The sequence below is a fragment of the Delphinapterus leucas genome, chromosome 9 (genome assembly GCF_059928025.1).
Source record: "Delphinapterus leucas isolate spDelLeu-1000000601 "Yukka" chromosome 9, BTC_Dleu_Yukka2, whole genome shotgun sequence".
NCBI classification, from domain to species: Eukaryota; Metazoa; Chordata; class Mammalia; order Artiodactyla; family Monodontidae; genus Delphinapterus; species Delphinapterus leucas.
This window is the reverse complement of record NC_143137.1, coordinates 104,056,084-104,078,989: the sequence shown is the minus strand read 5'-3', so window position 1 is coordinate 104,078,989 and position 22,906 is coordinate 104,056,084. Positions and strand designations below refer to the sequence as shown.

The 22,906-nt window shown below is 33.5% G+C and overlaps 1 protein-coding gene across 1 annotated transcript in view; it reads right to left on the bottom strand.

The window, feature by feature from the left end:
* The window catches only part of ZPBP (zona pellucida binding protein), a 102,858-nt gene that overhangs the window by 39,154 nt on the left and 40,798 nt on the right, over positions 1–22,906 (bottom strand). Inside the window, exon 6 of the mRNA XM_022593239.3 lies at positions 11,136–11,212. Coding sequence (XP_022448947.1) covers positions 11,136–11,212 — 77 coding nt within the window. The remainder of the gene's footprint in view (positions 1–11,135; positions 11,213–22,906) is intronic.

The following is a 22,906-nucleotide window of genomic DNA, read 5'->3' as shown; positions in this document are numbered from 1 at the left end:
ATTGATTAAATTTTTTTTTAAAATAATGAGTATGTTGATGGTTGACATGGGGTTAATTATTTGTACCAAAGAAAGTGTGAAACTGAAGAATTCTCTGAGTTGGGTAAAGATTAAAGACTGTAAAGTAAAAATTTTTGGACAAATTTGGATGACATATGAACAAATCATAATTATAGAAATTCTTCATAGATTAATCACCTGAATCACCTTAATCACAAAGAATTAATACAACTGAATAAACATCAGATTGCCTGGCCCAAGCTACTCCTCCCTTCACGCACCCATCCCCAAATTTTATAGACTTATTAAGCATATATGAAAGGAATATGTTCTATAATTATTGGTTATTGATTACAAGACTAGAACAAGAAATCATTACCACTTCAACAATAAGCAGTTTATAAACTATATAAACTTCTGCGTGGAGAAGCTGAACAGCTTACTTTAAATACCATAACCTGCTCAACAGATCATGCCACATTAGGTACTGAAAAAGGCAACTAGAAAGGCTTAATATGTGCTCTACATTAGTCCAGTAAGCAACAGGAGTCCTAGGATAGGCAAAAAATGGCATACATTATACACAACCAGAGTTGAATTGGAGCTCCAGTATCCATGAGGGGAGAATTCATTATGTACTAGGTGTTATGGACAATACACTTTTAAGATGGAGCCTGTTGGAAACCTTTGGTTAACACCTATATTTGGGGAATCTCTTTGGAAAATGACTATAGTCATCAAATGGGGCTGGAATTAAAAAGCAAAAAACAAAACCCCAAAAAACAAAAAAGGAGAGGCTTACAGTATCTTGGATGAAATGGAAAGAATTGTGAATTTGCATAGAAAAGACTAGTGATCTCAGTGCTCAGTGAGCAAATGAGAGGTAGGGTGTCCAGATCTTACAGGAAAATGTCCCAATGAAGAACTGTCAAAAAAGTTTAAAACAAAAACACAGAGTTGTCCCTCTCGTGGTAGGAACATCAGCATGGATGATGTACACTCACTCATATCAGTAAAACAGGCAGAGAACTATGAGATAAAGCTCAGTTTCAAAGCAGCGCCAAAGGGAAGAGGAAGAAAGTAAAGGGTTATATAATAGTTTGAATTCTATGAAAGTTGGAATCCACTGCTAAGAAGAATAATGAATCCCAGAACTTTAGAATAAAGAAAAATTTAACTTTGCAATGTAGTTTACTTCAGTCCTGAAGCAAAAGACAAAAGAATAGACTCTTCACTCAGCAATGTCACTGAAATGGTAGTTGCTCCACAAGAAATGAAACCTGTATTAGAAATCCAGAATTTTTAGAAAAAAGATTAAAGATAAATTATAATTTAGGTTTTGAAATTATTAGAGATTTAAACTGTCATATTAAAGTTCTTTAAAGTTGTATATTTCTAATTGAAAAAAAGCAAGCAGATAAGATAGGAGTGAGAGGAGAGAAATGGCATTTAAAAATACAGAAAAAGATTTCACATTTCCAAACATTTGGTGCACTAGATAGTCTGAAAAATCACCCTGCTAAAAATCACCTAACTGAACATAACATAGCAGATATTGTGTACCTATATTTCAACAATAAGAGAGGAAGAAAAAAGTAGAAAGGAAAAAAGGAAGACAGGGAAAGACAGAAAGAAAGAGAGAAAGTTGCTAAAAATGAAAATTACAAACCTAATATTAGCTGAGTCCCTATTTCATTTCATGCCAATCTGAGTATTCCAGAGTGTTATAATTTAACAAACAAAAGAGCTAAGGAAAAAAGGCTTAAGGCTGTTAAAAACAAACAAAATAAACAACCAAGAAAGACTCTAAGTAAAACAGTGGAACAGGAAAAGAAATTCAATTACAAAAGGGAAATAACAAGAAAGACTCTCAATAGGGTAGGGAGGGGCAGCAGGAGGGGGTGATGGAGTGGAGGGATGGGGGAAAGCAAAACTCCTCAGTGAATTCCTACATGATGGTTTGCTTTCAAAGTGGGTGTGGGGTTTTGTTGTACTTTCTGTGTGGTACAAGATCGCCAAGTCAGAAATTAACATAAAAATTTGGCTTTGATTGAGAACAACCATGGAACATTAGGCAAAAGCAAACATAGTAGCTTTACAGAAAAACACACACAACCTAAGCCAAAGGGGCTACATCTACTGATAAAGGACTGACAAACATGTCTTATCAGCCAGAATTATGAAGCAGAGGATGAACTAAGAAACAACAGTGGGGTCAACAAACTGCCAAATTAGACCATCAAGAAATTCAGATAATGGAGCTCCAGTGACCTAAAATAGCAAAAAATGATATGAAGTATCCTTAGAACACATGAAGACATAAAAGTGGTATGAAAACACAGGAAAGGAAATTTATATCACAATAAAAGAGAAAGTATATTTGAAAAATTACCTACTTAAATTACAATTAATGAAGGCAGTAAAAAATGTAGTGAAATTAAAAACTCAGTGGACAGACTGAACATCAGATTAGGCCCTGCTGGAGCCAGAACAATTAAATGCAATAAATAATTGAAGAAATTACTCAGAATGGGCTTCCCCTGGTGGCACAGTGGTTGAGAGTCCGCCTTCCGATGCAGGGGACGTGGGTTCATGCCCCGGTCTGGGAAGATCCCACATGCCACTGAGCGGCTAGGCCTGTGAGCCATGGCTGCTGAGCTTGTGCGTCCAGAGCCTGTGCTCTGCAGCGGGAGAGGCCACAACAGTGAGAGGCCTGTGTAACGCAAAAAAAAAAAAAAAAAAAATTACTCAGAATGAAGAACGTATTTAGAAAAAGAAAAAAAAGTAAGAGAGAGGTGGAGAAATAAATGAGATAACCCGAAACATACTAAATGGGAGTTCAAGAGAAGCAAATGGGGCAACAGGTACTTTTCAAAGGTGTTCTGGCAGAAAAAAATTTCCAGAACTGATCAAAGTAATGAATCCTCAGATTTCAGTGGAACAATAAATATAGGAAGACGGAAAAATACATAAGGAAAGACTAAGAGGCAAGACGAAATCGTAAGCAAAGAAATGGATAAAACTGTGGGTAAATCTAAACAGACACTGACATTCTGAAACAATCTTAATAATAAGTGAAAAATTAAAAAATAATACTAGAATACTAGAAAACAAAACCTTGAAAGATAAAAACAGGTCATAAGAGTTAAGGGTCTTTAAGGCTTTTGTACTTTTTTGGAAGGTACTATAAACTAAGTAAGTTTTGGTTCTGCTATGAAGAATATGTTAAAATTTGAAACAAATCCAGAAGAAGAGTGAAAAAAATATATAACAAGAAAAAAGTCAGTTAAAAAATAGTTTAATCAATCCAAAGAAGACAGGGAAGGGGCAAAACCAGAAGAATAGAAAACCAAGTTAAATGATATATAATAGAATGATAAAAACCCATCCACATAAAGTAGAAGTATGATTTGAAAACAATAAAGCAATGAACAAGACTATAAAACAGTATCATTCTTTAAAAGGCACAATCATCCAAAAGAAAGAATAAAAGGAAAAAGTTACAAGAGATGGGACAAATAGAAAAAAATGGAAAAATGGTGGATTTAAATCCAAATCTTTGATAATTAAATTAAATGTAATTGGTCTAAATTTTCTAATTAAGAGGCAGGGATTATTAACTTGATTTGTTAGCTGGATTGTTAACTATATCCAAAAGGAATGCTGTCAGCCACACGGCAGAATAGGAGATTCCAGTATTCACTGCACAAAAACATTGATTTGACAACGATTCAGGGATGAAAATACTTTTTAAGAACTGAATATAGTAGAAATGTTCCAGCACCCCCATGGGCCACAAAACCCAAGATCAGACACACTGAAAATGCTAGGAGAAACTGTTTCACTTTGACTGCATCACCACTTTCTCAGGTCATCAAAACTCAGCACCCAGAGAGATCCCTCTAGACCACAACTTCTCCCTCAGGGGAAGGAAAATGCAACGTGAAGGTTTGGCTTTCCCAAGCTTGGGGTCACTTCCCATGTGGACTCCTTCTGGAGGTCTACTTTTCTCTCACTGCACCTAGAACTCTGAGGAAATTAGCATGGCCGAATCATTTAGAGAAAGCTGAGAACAAAGAAAAGGGGTGGAAACTCATGGCACCTGGCACGTGTGCCCTGACAGCTGGCACACAGATCTAAGCAGGCGGTACGGAAGCCTGCAGCAAGTTAAACTCTGCAAAATTTGGTGAAGGTGCACTACCCTGAGACTGTTCCTTCAGGAGAGAGGAAGAGAGATGGAGCTTGCAACCCATGGCTCAGAATCAAGGGCACTACCCTGGGGAAAAGGGAAAGGTGACTCTTGGGGCATTTGGCATGACTCTGCAGACTACAGAGAGGGAGCAAACTCCAAGACATCCCCTTTAGGAGGGAGGGAGAGAAATGGAAGATGCATAAAAAGCCTTGGCATTTCAGGCACTGCCCTCAGGAAAAAGGAGTGGTTTGCTCTTAGCACTTGATGTGACTCTCATAACCTGACGTGGCTCTGTAGGATTGAGAGAAGAAATAATTCTAAGACATCCACCCCAGGAAAAAGCAAGACTTGAGGAGGTGCAGCCATAAGAAAGGTATGAGAGACTCCTAGAAACTCTAGTCTGGTAAAGGTCATTCTCTCCTGAAGCCAGACCATAAAGATTGGAAGAGGAAACTTTTCTTTAAAAGCACAGGCACAAATTCCAGCATACCAGGATCACAAAGAATCAATAAAACATGACACCATAAAAGAATAACAACAAAAAAAGCTCCAATAACCAGCTACAAAGGCCAAAGTTAGGAAGATCTATGAATCACCTAAAAATAATTCAATATAATCTTAAAGAAACTCAGTAAACTACAAGGAAACACAGACAAAATCAAGAAAACAATGTGCACATGTGCGTGCGTGTGCACACACACACACACACACACACACATACACACAAAATCCAAGAAGTACAACAAAGAGATACAAACCATAAAAAAGAACCAAACAGAAATTCTATTTTGAAAAATACAGTGATTGGATTTAAAAATTCAATAGAGCTTCAAAGGTTGACTCAATCAAGCATAGAAAAGAATCAATGAATTAAAAGACAGATCATTTGAAATTGTCCAGTCAGAGAAACAAAAAGAAAAAAAGAGTGAAGAAATCCTATGAGGCTTATTTGATATCATTACCTAAATCAATACATGCACTATGGAGTTCCCTTAAGAAGAGAAAGAGAAAGGACTAGAAAGCTTATTTAAAGAAATAATACCAAAGAACTTTCTCAGTCTTCAGAGGGAATGGGCATACAAATTCATAAACCTTAAAGAATACCAAATATGTTGTACTAAAGGGAACTACACCAAGAAACATTGTTATTAATTTGACAATATTCACAAAGACAGAACTACGAAAGTGGCTAGAGAAAAGCATCATCAAATAAAGGGTACCCCCACACACAAATAATACTATCAGTGATTAGAAATCAGTGGATGTCTTGGCACAAACCTTTCAGGCTAGGAGAGTACATAATGACACATCCAAAGTGAAGAAACAAACAAACAAAACTATGAACCAGGAATACTATATCTGTCAAACTGTCCTTTGAAAATGAAGGAAAGATGAAGAGTTTCCCAGAAAAACAAAAACTGAAAGAGTTCCACACCATTAGAAGTCCCAGTATCTCAGTGCTCTGCCCAAGTGAGTGAACTGCCTTAGAAGAATTGCTAAAGAGAGTTCATCAAATGAAATGAAATGAAAGAACACTTAACAGCAACATTAAAAAGTATAAATCTCACAGCAAATACAGACTAATGTAATACTGTAAGGGTGATACATAAATGACATTTTAAACCAGTATAAAAGTTACAGACAAAAGTATCAAAAATATAAGTATAAAAATCTGTAATTAGATGTACAATATGAAAAATGTAACTTGTGACATCAATAACATACTGTGCAGAGGAGAGTATAAGTATAGACTTTCATATGCAATTCATATGCAATACAGACTTGCATATGAACTAAGTTATCAGCTTAAAGTAGACTGTTATAAGATTTATATGTAAGCTTCATGATAACCAAAAAGAAAATATCTTTAAAGAAGAGAAAGGAATCAAAGTGTATCAATGCACAAAAAAGTCAAATAACAAAGGATGACAGCAACATTGGAAGAAAGGACTACAAAGATACTACAAACATACAGAAAATAATTAACAAAATAACAATAGTAGGCCCTTACCTATCAATAATAACTTTAAATGTAAATAGATTAAACTCCCCTGTAAAAAACATGACATGGCTTAACGGACAAAACAAGATCATCCAAGTATATGCTGTCTACAAGAGATTAGCTGTAGACTTAAGGACACTTATAAGCTGAAAGTGAAACATGGAAAAAGATCCCATGCAGATGACAACCAAACAGAGCAAGGATGGATGTACATATACCCAAAAAAATCACCTTGAAATAATAAAAAACTGTAATAAGAAACAAAAAAGGTCATTATATAATGATTAAGGAATCAATTCAACAGGAAGATAGAACATATATATACACCCAACATCAGAGTATATAAGTATATAAAGCAAACACTGACAGAGCTGAAAGGAAGAATAGACATCAATACAATAAAAGTAGGAGATTTCAATACTCCAATTTGAATAATGGATAGAATATTCAGACAGCAAATCAATAAGGAACTACCAGACTTGAACAACACAACAGACCAAATGAACTTAACAGATCCACAGAATGTTCCATGCAACAGCAGAAGAAAATGGATTCTTCTCAAGTGTATACAAACATTCTCTAGGGTGGGTCACAAAACATGTCTTTATGAATATAAAAATATTAAGCTCACACCAAGTATATACTCCAACCACAATGAAGTGGACCTAGAAATCAATAACAGAAGGAAAATAAAACAATTCACAAATATGTGGAATTTAAACAACACATCCTGGGATCACTGAGTCAAAGAAGACAAGAAAATATCATGAGACAAATGTAAACAAAGACACAAAATACTAAAATTTATGAGATGCAAAAAAAGCAGTACTATGAGGTAAATTTATAGCAATAAAAGCCTACGTTAGAAAAAAAGAAAAATATCAAATAAACACCCAACTTTACACCTCAAGAAACTAGAAAAAGAAAGACAAATTAAACCCAAAGTTAGGTGAAGTAAAGAAGGAATAAACACTACAGCAGAAATAAATGAAGTAGAAAACACAAAAATAGAACACTGATGAAACTAAGAGCTGTTTTTATTAAAGATAAACTAAGAAGACAAACAATGAGCAAGACTAACAAAGAAAAAAGAGAGAAGACTTAAATAAAATCAGAAAACATAAAATAAGAAATGAAAGAGGAGAAATTACAACTGATGCCACAGAAAGAGAAAAGATGATTATTTTCTTTCATAAATCATAATAGAGAACTATTATGAAAAACTATACGCCAACAAATTGAATAAGTTAGAATATATGGCAAATTCCTATAAACATACAAAATATAGAGGCTGAATTCAGAAATAAGAAAAAGACAGAAAACATGAACAGACCAATAATAAACAAGAAGACTGAATCAGTTATCAAAAACCTTCTAGCAAGGAAAGCTCCAGGACCAGATGTCAACATAGATGAATTCTACCATATATTTAAAGAAGAATTAATAACAGAACTTCTTAAACTTCATTCAAAAACAACAGTATAGGGAACACTTCCAAACTCATTTTGTGAGTCCAGTACCACTCTGATACCAAAACCAGACAAAGACGCCAAAAGAAAAAAAATTTATAAGATAATATACCTGATTAACATACACACAAGAATCCTCAACTAAACACTAGCAAAACAAATTCAACAACATATTAAAAGAATTATACACCATGACCAAGTGGGATGCATCTTTGGGATGCAAGGATGTTTCAACATACACAAATCAATCATTAACAGAATGAAAAATAAAAATCATATGATTATCACAATAGATGTAGAAAAGTATGATTTCACATCCATTCATAATGAAACTTCTCAATAAAGTCAGAATGTTAGGAACTTGCCAAAATATAATAATTAAGTCCATATAGAAAAATTCCACAGCTAGCAGCACATGCAAAAGTGAAAAACTGAAAACCTTTTCTCTAAGACCTGGGCAAAGAAAGGATGCCCAGTCTTGCTACTTCTATTCAATATAGTACTGAAAGTCCTAAAGAGAGTGATTAGAAAAGAAAAACAAATAAAAATCATCCAAATCTGAAACAAATAAGTAAAATCATCTGTTTTCAGATGAAATGTTCATATATGCAGAAAACCCTAAAGACTCCACAAAAACTCTTAGAATAAGCAAATTCAGTAAAGCTGCATGATACAAAATCAACATTAAAAACACCATTGTATTTCTACACACTAGCAAGAAACTATCTAAAAAGGATATCAAGAAAATAATCCCATTTACATGAGTACAAGAAGAATAAAATACTTAGAAGTAAAATTAAGTAGGAAGATGAGAGATGTGTACATTGAAAACTAAAAAACATTGATGAGAGAAATTTTTTCTAAATAAATAAATGTAAAGATACCCTACATTAAGATGGAAGACTATTGTGAAAGTGTCCAGAATACCTAGAGGGATTTAGACATTGATTGAAATTTGCTTCCAAATCCCAATGGCATTTTTTCCAGAAACAGAAAATTAAAAAAAAAAAAAAAAACCCTAAAATTCATCTGGAACTACAAAATATCCCAGTCAAAGCAATTTTGAGCAAGATGAACAAAGCTGGAGTCATCACATGTCCTGATTTCAAATTACATTACAAAGCTATATTGATCAAAACCATATGGTATTGGCATAAAAACAGATATATTGTCCAGTGAAACAGAATGGAGTATCCAGAAATAAACCCACACATATACTGTCAACTGGTCTTACACAAGAGAGCCAAGAATACACAATGGGGAAAGGACAGTCTCTTCAATAAATGGTGTTGGGCAAACAATTTTTCCAGATGAAAAGAATGAAATCAGACCCTTCTAACTTACACAAAACTCAATTCAAAATATATTAAATATTTAAATGTAAGGCATGAAACTGTAAAATATCTGGAAGAAAATATAGAGAAAAAAAGTCTGACACTGGCCTTAGCAATGAAAACTTGGATATGATACCAAAAAACACAGGCAACAAAGGCAAAAACAGACAAATGGGATTACCTCAAACTAAAAAGTTTCTGAACAGAAAAGGAAATGAACAAGAAAATAACAAGGCAACCTATGAAATGGGAGTGTATTTGTAAACTTTGTATCAGATAAAGGGTTAATTTCCAAAATATATAAGGAAGACATAAAACTCAACAGCAAAATAATAATAATAATAATCATATGATCTGAATTTTAAAATAGGCAAAGGAACTGAAGAGACATTTCTCCAAAGAAGACATACAAACAATCAGCAGGTATATGAGAAGATTCTTAACAGAACTAACCATCAGGGAGGTGCAATAAAAACTGCAATGCACTATCACATCACACATGTCAGAATGACAATTATCAGAAAAACAAAAGACATAAAGTGTTGGTAAGGATATATAGAAAAGGGAATCCTTATACTTTATTGGAATAAATGTAAATTGATGCAGCCACTATGGAAAACAGTATGGAAGGTCCACAAAAAATTAAAAATAGAATTACCATATGATCTAGCAATTCCATTTCTAGGTATATATCCAAAGTAACTGAAATCAGGATCTCAAAGAGATATCTACACTCCCATGTTCACTATTCACAGTAGCTACGACAAAGAAGCAACCTAAAAGTCCATCTGTGGTTGAAAGGATATATAAAAAACTGTGGCCTGTACATATAATGGAATTTTACACAGCCACAGAAAAGAAGGAATTCTAAGGACATAGTTGAACTCAACACCACCATGAATCACCTGTTATAACTGTCGTTTATCAAGAGAATACACACTCTCCTCAAGCTCAAATGTAACATTCACTGTGACAGACAATATACTCCACCACAGCACACACTTTAACAAATTAACAAATTAACAAGAACAGAAATTATACAATGTCTGCTCTCAGATCATAATGTAATTAAACAGAAATCAATGGAGATTAAACAACACACTTCTAACACATGGGTCAAAGAAGATATCTCAAGAATAATTAAAAAAAGTATTTTGAAAATTTTAAATTTCAACAAAATATTAACAAAATTTGTGGGGTATACTAAATAATAATTAAAATAGTACTCAGGGATTAAGAAACAGAATTAGAAAATAAGATTGCCTTCTGTTCTCAATGCCGTAAAATTTAACTCCTATTTCAAAAGTAAAGGAAAAAATATATCCCTGGGATGAGAGGTAACCCCTATGGAAGTTTTTTATATGGAAATATCTGGTTATATATAAATAGATGATTTAAGCTACATTTCAGGAGGCTTAGTGAGTACAAATTAAGAAGTCATCCCCCTGTCAATTTCACTGGGCAAAAGTAATGGATACTGACCTATAAATATGCATTACTTATGATTTTAACAGAAAATTTTCATAATCGTCAAATGTAAATTACATTTTATTCCAAATATTTTAAAATATTATTTTTAACAAAATGTTCAGGGTCATTGAAGAGTAATCTGAAGTAGGGAAATCTGCCATAAATTTACTGAGCCTGAATAATATGTTAAGCATAATGTAAAAAAGAAAACTAAGTTTAATTGCTGCTGGAAGTTACAGCATAATTTTCACCCTAAGCATAGATACAAGATGCTGAGTATAAAGCAATGTGAAAACAGTTAATAAACAGTATAGATCAAATTTATTATTTAGGATTAATAACAGTAACATGGAGAGAATTCTTCAGGATTATTAGTCATAAATTAATTTGCAATAGCAAACAAGGCCCTATAAATGGGAAAATCCTATTTCCTAATACAATCAGTTACAAAATGCTAAATTTCAAAGCATTTCATAAAAATATTAACTCCACTAAATCCTTGTCATTTATTATTTGATGTTATTTGATGAAGTTTTATTTTTATTGTTGAATTCCCTAAGTGTGTATGTTGGGGGTGGTGGGAGTGTGTTCTATAAATAGCTAAGATGCTTACTCACACCCTGGGCATGTTCACCGTTGCCTCTTTTTTCTCACCTCACATAACGTACCTTAGATAGTCTTTTGGAAGATTCACAACTATGGTCTGCACATGGTTTGGGTCCTTTTTCAGTGTCTAGAGATGAAACTGAGAAAATATTTTATATTTTATCATGGGTCTAAACTACTATATCACAATATTTAAATTGGCTTTTGAAATATAAAATAGATCATGTATCTAATATTTCTATTCCACTAAAAAATTAAGCAATTTTCCAAATGTTAAATCACTCTTTTCAGCCAAAAACCTAACATAAAAATTTATCTTATATAAATCAGGAAAACCTATTGCAGTGAACTTAAGAGTATGTGGCAACTGACATCATACAATTTTAAACAATGGAATTATTTTGCCTTTTATACCATATATATGTGTATGTATGTATAAATGTGTTTACTCATTCAATATTCTACTTAACTCTACCCATATAACATAGTGTCAGTCATTTGACTAACTCAATTCTTAATCTCTACAAAGAGATAAATGATTATAACAATACTGGAAAGAGAATGAGGTTGGACTACAGTAGTGGCCATGGTAACTAAAATGATGAACATAGTCATATATGCATGCATTGATGTACCTATTTATTCAATAAGTAATTATCGAGAGTCTATTTACATACTAAGAGTTATTCTAAGAGTCTGAGACACATAAGTGATCAAAATCTACAAACTCCCTGACTCTCTGGAAATTATATTCTAAGGCAGAAAATGAGAATAAACAACAATACATAAAAACAATAAACAGTCATCATTACCGAAACATATTTTGTGATAAGGTGATAAGTACTAGAAAACAAAGAGCAAGGAAAGAATCCTATAACCTGCAAAACTGCCCTTCAAGAGTGAAAGAGAAATGAAGACTTTCCTAACTAAACAAGAGCTGAGGGAGTTTGTGACCACCTGACCTGCCCAGCAAGAACTGCTCAAGGAGTCCTGCAGGTGAAGTGAAAGGATACTAGGAGGTAATGTGAAGCTGCATGAAAAGAAATAAAGACGTTAACAAAGGTAAGCACACGGACAACAGAAGCTGCTGTTACTGTCAGATCGGATTGTAACAGCAATTTTTCTATATATGACTTAAGAGTCTAATATACTTACAAAAAGACAATTGGTCTAAAGGCTAGTATTACTGTAACTTTGGTTTGTAACTCCACACTTTGTTTTCTATATAAATTAAGAGACTAATTCAATTAAAATAATTATTAGTTTATATTTTGGGGCAGACAATTTATAAAGTAGCAAGTTTATGTCATCAGCAACTGAAAGAGGTGGGGATACAGCTGTTAAAGGAGAGTTTTCAAATGGTGTAGAAGTTAGGTTGGTATAAATTCAGATTAGAGTGTTATAAACTTAGGAATGTGAAATGTAATTCCTGTGGTAACAACAAAGAAAATAACTATAGAATATACACAAAAGGAAATGAAAAAGATTTCAACATTTAACTACAAAAAAGTCAACTACACAAAAAAGACTATAATGAAGGAAATGAGGAACAAAACTGCTATAAAGCATAAAGAAAACAAATAGCAAAATGACATAGGTAAATTCTGCATTATCAATAATCATTTTAAAAGTAAATGGATTGGGGACTTCCCTGGTGGCGCAGTGGTTAAGAATCCGCCTGCCAAAGTAGGGGACATGGGTTCAAGCCCTGGACCAGGAATATTCCACAGAGCAACTAAGCCCGTGTGCCACAACTACTGAGCCTGCACTCTAGAGCCCATGAGCCACAACTACTGAAGCCCATGCTCCCTAGAGCCCACACGCCACAACTACTGAGCCCGCATGCTCCAACTACTGAAGCCTGCAAGCCTAGAGCCCATGCTCCACAGCAAGAGAGGCCACCACAGTGAGAAGCCCACACACCCCAATGAGTAGTAGCCCCCACTCACCACAACTAGAGAAAGCCCACACGCAGCAATGAAGTCCCAACACAGCCAAAAATAAACAAATAAATAAGTGGATTAAATTCTCAAGTCAAAAGAGAGAGATTTGAGAATGAATAAAAAAAACATAATCATACTATGTACTGTCTATAGGAGACTCACTTTAGATACAAAAACAAAAATAGATTGCAAATGAAAGGATGGAAAAAGATATTCCATGCAAATAGTAACCAAAACAGAACAAGAGTTGTTATACTCATAAGAGATAAAACAGACTTAAAATCAAGAAAGGGTATAAGAGACAAAAAAGGACAATATATACTAATAAAAGGTTTAACACAGCAAGAATATGTAATGCAAATATAAACATTTACATACCTAATATCAGACCATGAAAATTTTTGAAGTAAAAACTAACAGCATTCAAAAGAGAAATATACATTTCTACAATAACATTTGGAGACTTCAATATCTCACAATAGTGGATAGAAGAGTCAGATAGAAGATAAGTAAGGAAATAGAGGTCTTAAACAAAACAGTCATAACCCAGCACTGGCCGACTTCAGTGGTGAGTTCTAACAACAGTTAGAAGAATTAATACCAATCCTCTCAAACACTTCCAAAAAGGTGAAGAGGAGGTAACACTTCTAAACTCATCCTCTGAGGCCAGCGTTACCCAGACACAAAAGCCAGACAAAGACACCATAAAACACTACAGTCCCATATCCCTAATCAACACTGATGAAAAACTCAACAAAATACTAACCAAACTCAGGGGCTTACTAACAGGACCATACACCATGCGCAAGTGGGGTTTATTGCCAGAATTCAGGGATGGGCCAACATACAACTATGCCATTTCATCTCAGTAACGCAAGCTGTAGCCAGTGCGTTGTGGCAGGAAAGCGAAATAAGAGGCGTCCAAATTGGAAAAGAAGCAGGAAAATTACTTCTGTTCAGAGATGCTATGATCTCATATGCAGACAGTAAGATTCCACAAATAAAACTGTTAAGAACTAATAAATAAATTCAGCAAAGTTGCACAATACAAAGTCAATGCACAAATCAGCTACATTTCTATACGCTACAATGAAAAGCCTGAAAAGAAAATTATGGGAACAATTCCATTTACAAAGGCATCAAAAAGAATAAAATACTGAGGAATTAACCAATTAATTAACCATTAACTTAACCAATACTCAGGAATTAACTTACAATTATAACTTAACCATTGTTGAAAGAAATTAAAGAAGACATATAGAAATGCATGCAATGTTCATAGACTGGAAAAGGTAACATCGTTAAAATGTCAATACTACACAAAACAATCTATAGACTCAATGCAATCAACATTAAAATCCCAACTACATTTTCTGCAAAACAGAAAAATCCACACTAAAATCTATGTGGAATCACAAGGGACTTTATATAAAGTCTTAAAAAAGAATAAAGCTAAAAATCACAATTCTTGATTTCAAAATTTACTACAAAGCTGCAGTAACCAAAACAGTGTGTTACTGGCATAAAGACAGAAATATTGACCAATGTAACAGACAGCCCAGAAATAAGTCCTCACATATATGGCCAAATGATTTTTGACAATGGTGTCAACACTATTCGATGGGGAAAGCACTGCCTTTTCAGTAAATGGTGCTGGGAAAACTGGATATCCACATGCAAAAGGATGAATTTCGATTCTTACCTAACACCATACATGCAAATTAGCTCAAGATGGATCAAAAACCTAAATGTAAAAAATAAAACTACAATATTCTTAGAGGAAAACTTATGGCAAAAGCTTCATTGGATTTGGCAATGATTTCTTGGATATGTCACCAAAGGTACAAGAAACAAAAGAAAAAAATAGACAAGTGGACTTTATCAAAAAAATTTTTTAAAGTGTGCATCAAAACACAATAGCGATAGAGTTAAAAGGCAACCTACAGAATGTGAGAAAATATCTGCAACTCACATATCTGATAAGGGATAAATATACAGAATATGTAGAGAACTCCTAAAACGCAATACCAAAACAAGCAAACAACCAGATTAAAAAATGAACAAAAAAACAAAAGTGGGCAATGAGGGACTTCCCTGGTGGTCCAGTGGTTAAGACTCCATGCTCCCAGTGCAGGGGGCCTGGGTTCGATCCCTGGTCAGGGAACTAGATCACACATGCTGCAACTAAGAACCAGCATGCTGCAACTAAGACCCAGCACAGCCAAATAAATAAATAAAATTTTTAAAAAAATGGGTAATGAATTTGACAAGGAATTTCTCCAAAGAAGATGTAGAAATGGCCAATAAGCTCAGGAAACGATGTTCAACATAACTAATTTTTAGAGAAATGCAAATCAAAACTATAATGAGACACTACCAAACACCCATTAGGATGGTTACTATGAAAACAAAAGAAAATAACTAGTGTTGGTGAGAATGTGGTGAATTGGAACTCTTGTACACTGTTGGTGGGAATGTAAAATGTTGTAACCACTATGGAAAAATAGTAGCAGTTCCTCAAAAAAAAAAATAAAAATAAAAACAGAATTACTATTATGATCTAGCAAATCCACCTTTGAGTATATACCCAAAAGAACTGAATGCAGGGTCTCAAAGAGACATGTGTACACCTATAAGCAGCATTATTCACAATAGTGTACTGAAAACAACACAAGTGGCCATCAATGTATTCACGGAGAAGCAAAATGTTGTATATACACAGAATGAAATATTATTAGTTCTTAAAAAGGAAGAAAATCCTGCCATATGTTACAACATGGATGAACCTTGAGGACATTTTGCTAAGAGAAATAAGCAGAAACAAACAGAAAACTACTGTATGATTCCCCTTATATGAGATATTTAGATAAAAGCACAGAGATAGAAAGTAGAAGGGTAGACACTAGGAGCTGTAGGGAAAAGAGCAACTTATTGTTTAGTAGAAACAGAATATCAGCTTCCCACAATGAAAGTGTTTTGGAGGTAAATGATGATAACAGTTAGACATGAATGTATTTAATGTCATGTAACTGTATACTTGAAATGGTTAAGATTAATTTTATGTATGTGTATTTTACCACAGTAAGAAAATGGAAAAAAATTAAAAATAAATGAATTAAATCAGACTTCTCCTCAGAAGCCATGCAAGCAAGAGAATAGTGTGAATGATTTTAAACACAGTATTGAAAGAAAAAAAAGTCACCAAACTAAAATACTGAATTCCGTGAAATTATTCTTCAAAACTGAAATAAAAACAAAGACTTTCTCAGAAAAACAAAAATTGAGAGAATCTGTCACCAGAAACCCAGACTTATAAGAAACATTAAAAGAAGTTCTTCATAAAGAAGGAAAACAATACGTGTCCACAACTTGGATCTAAATAAAGGAAGGGCACTAGAGAAGGAATAAAAGAAGGTAATAGTAAATCTGTTTTTCTTATTCTTAACTGATCTGACAATAGCTTGTTCAAAAGCTTATGGATGAGTAAAATAAATTACTGCAGTTTTATAAGGGAAGAGAGGGCAAATTTGGGAATTCTATTGTAAAGTACTTGTATTACCCATGAAATGGTACAGCATTATTTGAAAGTAGACTTGGATTAGTCATAAAAGTGTACTGCAAACTACAGGGCAAACACTTAAAGTAAAAAACAAATTATAACTGATATGTTAATAGAAACAAATTGAGTCATATAAATGCTTGATTAAAACCAGAGAAGGCAAAAAAGTGGAAGAGGAAAAAGAAACAAAGAAAAGGGGCAACAGAACAGTAACAAATATGGTAAATGTTAATCCAACTCCACCAATAATCATTTTTAAAGTCAATGGTTTAAATTCACCAATTAAAAGACAGAGACTGTCTGAATGAATTTTTTAAAGATCTAATTATTTCTCATCTACAAGAGACCCACTTTAAACATAAAGATACTGATAGACTAAAAGTAAAGGGGTGGAGAAAATCACACCATACTAACATGAATCAAAAGAAAGCTGGAAAAGCAATATTAACTTTAGACAAAAGACAAACATCTAGACAAAGAATAAAAGAGAAATTAGAGGACATTACTATCTATCTTTCATTAATAAAAAGGATTATAAGAATATTATATACAATAGTATGCTAAAAATTAGATAACTTACATGAAATAGATGAAAATATAAATTATCTAAACTGACCCAAGAAGAAACACAAAATATGAACAGTAATGTAACAAAGAGATCAAATCAGTAATCAATGATCTTCCAATAAAGAAAACCCTGGGCCCAATGGCTTCAGTGGTGAACTCTAACAAACATTAACTATTAAAAGAAATCTTTCTCCATCACTTTCAAAAGAATAGAAGAGGAAGGGACACTTCTTAAAACTCATTTCATGAAGCCAGTAGTATGCTGATACCAAGGGCAGACAATAACATCACAAGAAAAGAAAACTCTGGGCTAATATCAATTTGAATGCAAATACTCTCAATATCAGAAGTACAAAATTATTCCAGCAGCATACTAAGTATATATATATATATACCCTGACCAAGTGGGATATATTGCAGGGGTGCAAGCGTGGTTCACCATGTGGAAATCAAAAATTACAATGCACAACATTCATAGAAGGGAAAAAAAAACATGATCATCTCATTTGATACAAAAGAAACATTTGACAAAAGCTAACACCCTTTCATGATTAAAAAAAAACACACTCAATAAACTAGGAATTGAAAGTAACTGCTTCACCCTGATAAAGAGCTTTTATGAAAAACCCACACAGCCAATATCAAATTCAATAGTGAAACACTTAAACTTTTCCCCTAGGATCAAGAACAATTCAAGGATGTCCACTTTTGCCATTTCTACTAAACAATATATTGACATTCTAGCAAGAGCAATTTGGCACAAAATAGATAGAGAAGAGATAAAAGTTATCCAAATTAGAAAGAAATAAGTAAAACTATTGTTATCCTTAGGTGACATAATCTTCCATATAGAAAATACTAAAAATTCCAAGCACCATAAAATAACTCTTAATTAATTAAACCAAGATGTAAGATACACAAAAAAATCAATGAATTTCTACATACTAGCGATGAACAATGTGAAAAAGAAAATTATTGTACTTACAATAGCATCAAAAACAATAACATATGTAGTAATTACTTTATCAAGAGGTGTTAAGACTTACACACTGAAAAGTATAAAGCACTGCTGATAGATAAAGAAGTCTGCTGTGTTCTAAATATTTTATGCCCCGCCCCAGTTCTTATGTTGAAATGCTAATGCCCAATGTGGTAGTATTAGGAGGTGGGGTCTTTAGGAAGTGCTTAGGTCATGAGAATAGAGCCTTTATGAATGAGATTGGTGCTCTTACAAAAGAGGCTCCAGAGAAACCCCTAGCTGCTTCTGCTATGTGAGGACATAATGAAAAGTCTGTAACCCTTAAGAGGGCCCTCACCAAACATGGTGGCACTGTGACCTCAGAATTACAGCTCCCAGAAATGTGAGAAATAAATTTCCATTGTTTATAAGCTACCCAGTCTATGGTATTAGTTACAGCAGCCCAACAGACTAAGACAAAGTCCTAAATAAAGGGAGAGCTATCCTGTGTTCATGGGTTGGAAGACAATATTGTTCAGGAGGTAACATTAGAGACATTACAGATTCAATGCAAACCCCAATGGCCTTTTTCAACAGGAATGAAAAAGCAGGTGCAAAAAACATATGGGATTGCAACTGACTTCAAATAGCCGAAACAATGTTGAAAAGGGGAGAACAAAATTTAAGGACTCCCACTTCCCAATTTCAAATATTACTACAAACAAAGCTACTATCAAAACCTTATGATCAAAACATTGTGGACTACCATAAGAATAGGCATACAGAGCAATGAAATAGAATTAACAGCCCAGAAATAAATTCACATATCTGTGGCTAAGTAAGTTTCAACAAAAGTACCATGACAATTCAAAGGGAAAAGAACAGTCTCTTCAAAATTGGTGTTGGGATAATCGTACATCCACATTCAAAAGTATGAGGTTGGATCCATATTTCACAGCATATACAAAAATTAACTCAAAATGAATCTGAGACCTAAATGTAGGTGGTAAACTTAAAAATTCTTAGAAAAAAGCAAAATGAGTACACATCAAGCAAAGAGATCTCAAATAAAAAATGTAACATTATACCTCAAGGAATAAGAAAAAGAAAATCATGCTAATCCCAACATTAGCAGAAGAAAGGAAATAATACATTAGAGCAGAAATAAATGAAATAGGAAAAAATACAAATGGTTAACAAAACCAAAACTTGGTTTTTTGAAAAGATAAAACTGACAACCTTTAGCTATAATAAGAAAAAAAGAGGATCCAAATACATGAAATTATAAATTAAAGAAGAGACATTGCTCTGATACCCAGAAATACAAAGGAGCCAAAGAGACTACTATGAATAACTATACACCAAAAATTGGACAACTGAGAAGAAACTGATAAATTCCTAGAAACATGCAACCTACCAAGACTGGAATCATAAAGAAGTAGAAAATTTGAACAGATCAATAGTGACTAAGGAGATAGAATCATTAACCAAAAATTTCCCCCCAGCCCCACAAAAAAGCCCAGAACCAGATGGCTCCACTGATGAATTCTACCAAATATTTAAAGAACTAATGTCAATCTTTTTCAAACTTCAAAAAAACTGAAGAGGAGGTAACATGCTCAAACCATTTTACAAGGCCTGATACCAAAGCCAGATAAGGACACTAATCAAAAAGAAAACTATAGGCCAATATTCCTGATGAATATAGATGGAAAAATCCTCAACAAAATACTGGCAAACCAAAATGAACAGCACATTAAAACTATCAAACAACATGAGTAAGTGGAATTCATCTCTGAGATGCAAGGACGGTTCAACATACGCAAATCAACAAATGTGATTTATCACATTAATAGAATGAAAAATAAAAACCACATGGTCATCTCAATGTATGCAAAAATGTATCTGACAAAATTCAACTTCCATTCAAAATAAAACTCTCAACAAATTAGGTACAGAATGAATCTACCTTAATATAATAATGGCCATGTATGACAAGTCCACAGCTAACATCATACTCAATATGAAAGGTTGAAAGATTTTCCTCTAAGATCAGGAACAAGGAAAGGATGCCCACTCTCACCACCCCTATATAACATAGTACTGGAAGTCCTAGCCAGAGCAGTCTGGCAAGACAAAGAAATAAAAGACACCTGAATCAAACAAGGAGAAGTGAAACTATCTCTGTCTGCATATGATGTAATTTTACATAGAGAAAATCCTAAGGATTTCAGCAAAAAACTGTTAGACTTAATAAATGAATTTAGTTAAGTTTCAGGATACAAAGCAACATGCAAAAATTGGTATAATTTCTATATAATAACAAATTATCTGAAAAGAAATAAAGAAACAATCTTATTTACAACACTATCAAAACCAAAAAAATACATAGGAGTAAATTTAAACAAGGAGGTAAAAGGTCTGTACACTGAAAATTACAAGACAGTGATGAAAGAAACTGAAGAAGACACAAATAAATGGAGATGCCTCATGTTCATGAATTGAATGAAATTAATATTGTTAAAATATCCATACAACCCAAAGTAACCTACGGATTCAACGTAATCTTTACTAAGATTCCAATGTATTTTTTACAGAAATAGAAAAAAAAATCCTAAAATTTGTATGGAATCACAAAAGACCCTGAATAAGTTATCAATGCAGTTCTAAGAAAGAACGAAGCTGGAAGTATTACACTTCTAATTTCAAATTATATTACAAAGGTATAGTAGTCAAAACAATATGGTACTGGCATAAAAACAAACACATAGTCCTATGGAATAGAACTGAAAATCCAGGAAATAAACCTATGCATGTAAGGTCAACTATATTTGACAAGAAAGCCAAGAATACTCAGTTGAGAACAGACAGTCTCCCCAATAAATGATACTGGGAAAACTGGACATTCACATGCAAAAGAATGAAACTAGACTCCTATCTCATGCCACACACAAAAATTAACTCAAAATGGATTAAAGACTTAAATGTAAAACTTAAACCATAAAACTCCTAGGAGAAAACACAGGGAAAAGCTGGTGCTGGCAATGACTTTATGACTATGACACCAAAGCACAAGCAATGAAAACAAAAGTAAACAAATGGGACTACATACAACTAAAAAAGCTTCTTCACAGCAAAAGAAACAATCAACAAACTGAAAAGACAACCTAGAGAATGGTATAAAATATTTGATAACCACATAAATTTGATAAGACAATAATACCCTAAATATATAAGGAACTCATACAATTCAAAAACAAAAAACAAATAGCCCAATTAAAAATTGAAAAGGACCTGAATAGACTTTTTTTTCTTAGAAAGTATTCAAATGGCCAACAGGTAAATGAAAAGGTGCTCAACATCACAAATCATCACGAAATGAAAATCAAAACCATGAGATATCACCCACATCTGTTAGAATGATGATTATCCAAAAGACAAGAGATGAGTGATAGCAAGGATGTAGAAAAAAGGTAACCTTTATGCACCTTTAGTGGGAATATGAATTGGTATAGCTACTATGGAAAATAGTAGGGAGGTTCCTCAAAAGGTAAAAACAAAAAAACAAAAAAACAATAGAACTACCATATGATCCAGCAATTCCACTTCTGGATATACATCTGAAGGAAATGAAATCACTATCTCTTAGAGATATCTGTACCCACGTGTTCAATGCGGCACCATTTACCATAGCTAAGACATAGAAACAACCTAAGTATCCATCGACAGATGAACAGATAAAGAAAATATGCTACACACACACACACACAGGAATATTATTCAGCCATAAAAATGAAGGAGATTCTGCCATGTGTAACAACACAGATAAAACTTGAGGGCATTTTGTTAAGTGAAACAAGTCAGAGAAAGACAAATACTGTATGACCTTACTTATATGTGGAATCTACAAAAACTGAACTCAGAAAAGGAGAACAGATTGATGATTGCCAGGGGCATGGATTGGGGGTGAGGGAAATGAATGAAGGAAGGGTACAAATAAATTCAGGATGTAATGCAGAGCTTGGTGAATATAGTTAATAATACTGTATTGTATATATCTGAAAGTTGCTAGAAGAGTAGATTTTAAAAGTTCTTACTGCAGAAATAAATAAATTGTAACTATGTGAGAAGATCTATGTGTTTAACCTTATTATGGCAAACATTTTGCAATATATAGATACATCAAATCCTTATGTTGTACACTTTGAACTAACATATTGTTATATGTTAATTATATATCAATAAAGCTAGGGAAAAAAATCAAAATTGGGCAAAGGACTTGAATGGACTTTTCTCCAAAAAAATATATGAATGGTCAATAAGCACATGAAAAGATGCTCAACATCATGAGTCATTAGAGAAATGCAAATTAAGCCCACAGTGAACTAATTTCTATTGAAAATCATCTCTTTCCTCTTATGGGTTCAAGTACACTTTCAGCTTTTCTCAAGACTATTAAATGCCTATTAATAGCACCTATTCAATACACCAGGTACAAAGACACCATAACTCTCATGAATGCTAACAGTGGGTCTTTGATGAGCTAAAGAAAGACTCAGACTATCTTTCATAATTTGCCTCAGGGGCTGGAGAACAACTCTCAAAATTTTTTCTGGAGAAGAGAAAAGAAGTAAGGAAGATAAAAGATAGTGAAAATGGGGTTGAACACCTCTTATTCTTTTCTCTGAAAGCTTCGCACCTCTCACTTGTATCTAAGCATTCAATCCTAGATGGCCAAGAAAGAGAGGGAATATCAGAGAAATGGGTAAGTGTAAACAAACACTGACAGTAGAGGAATCAAGGACA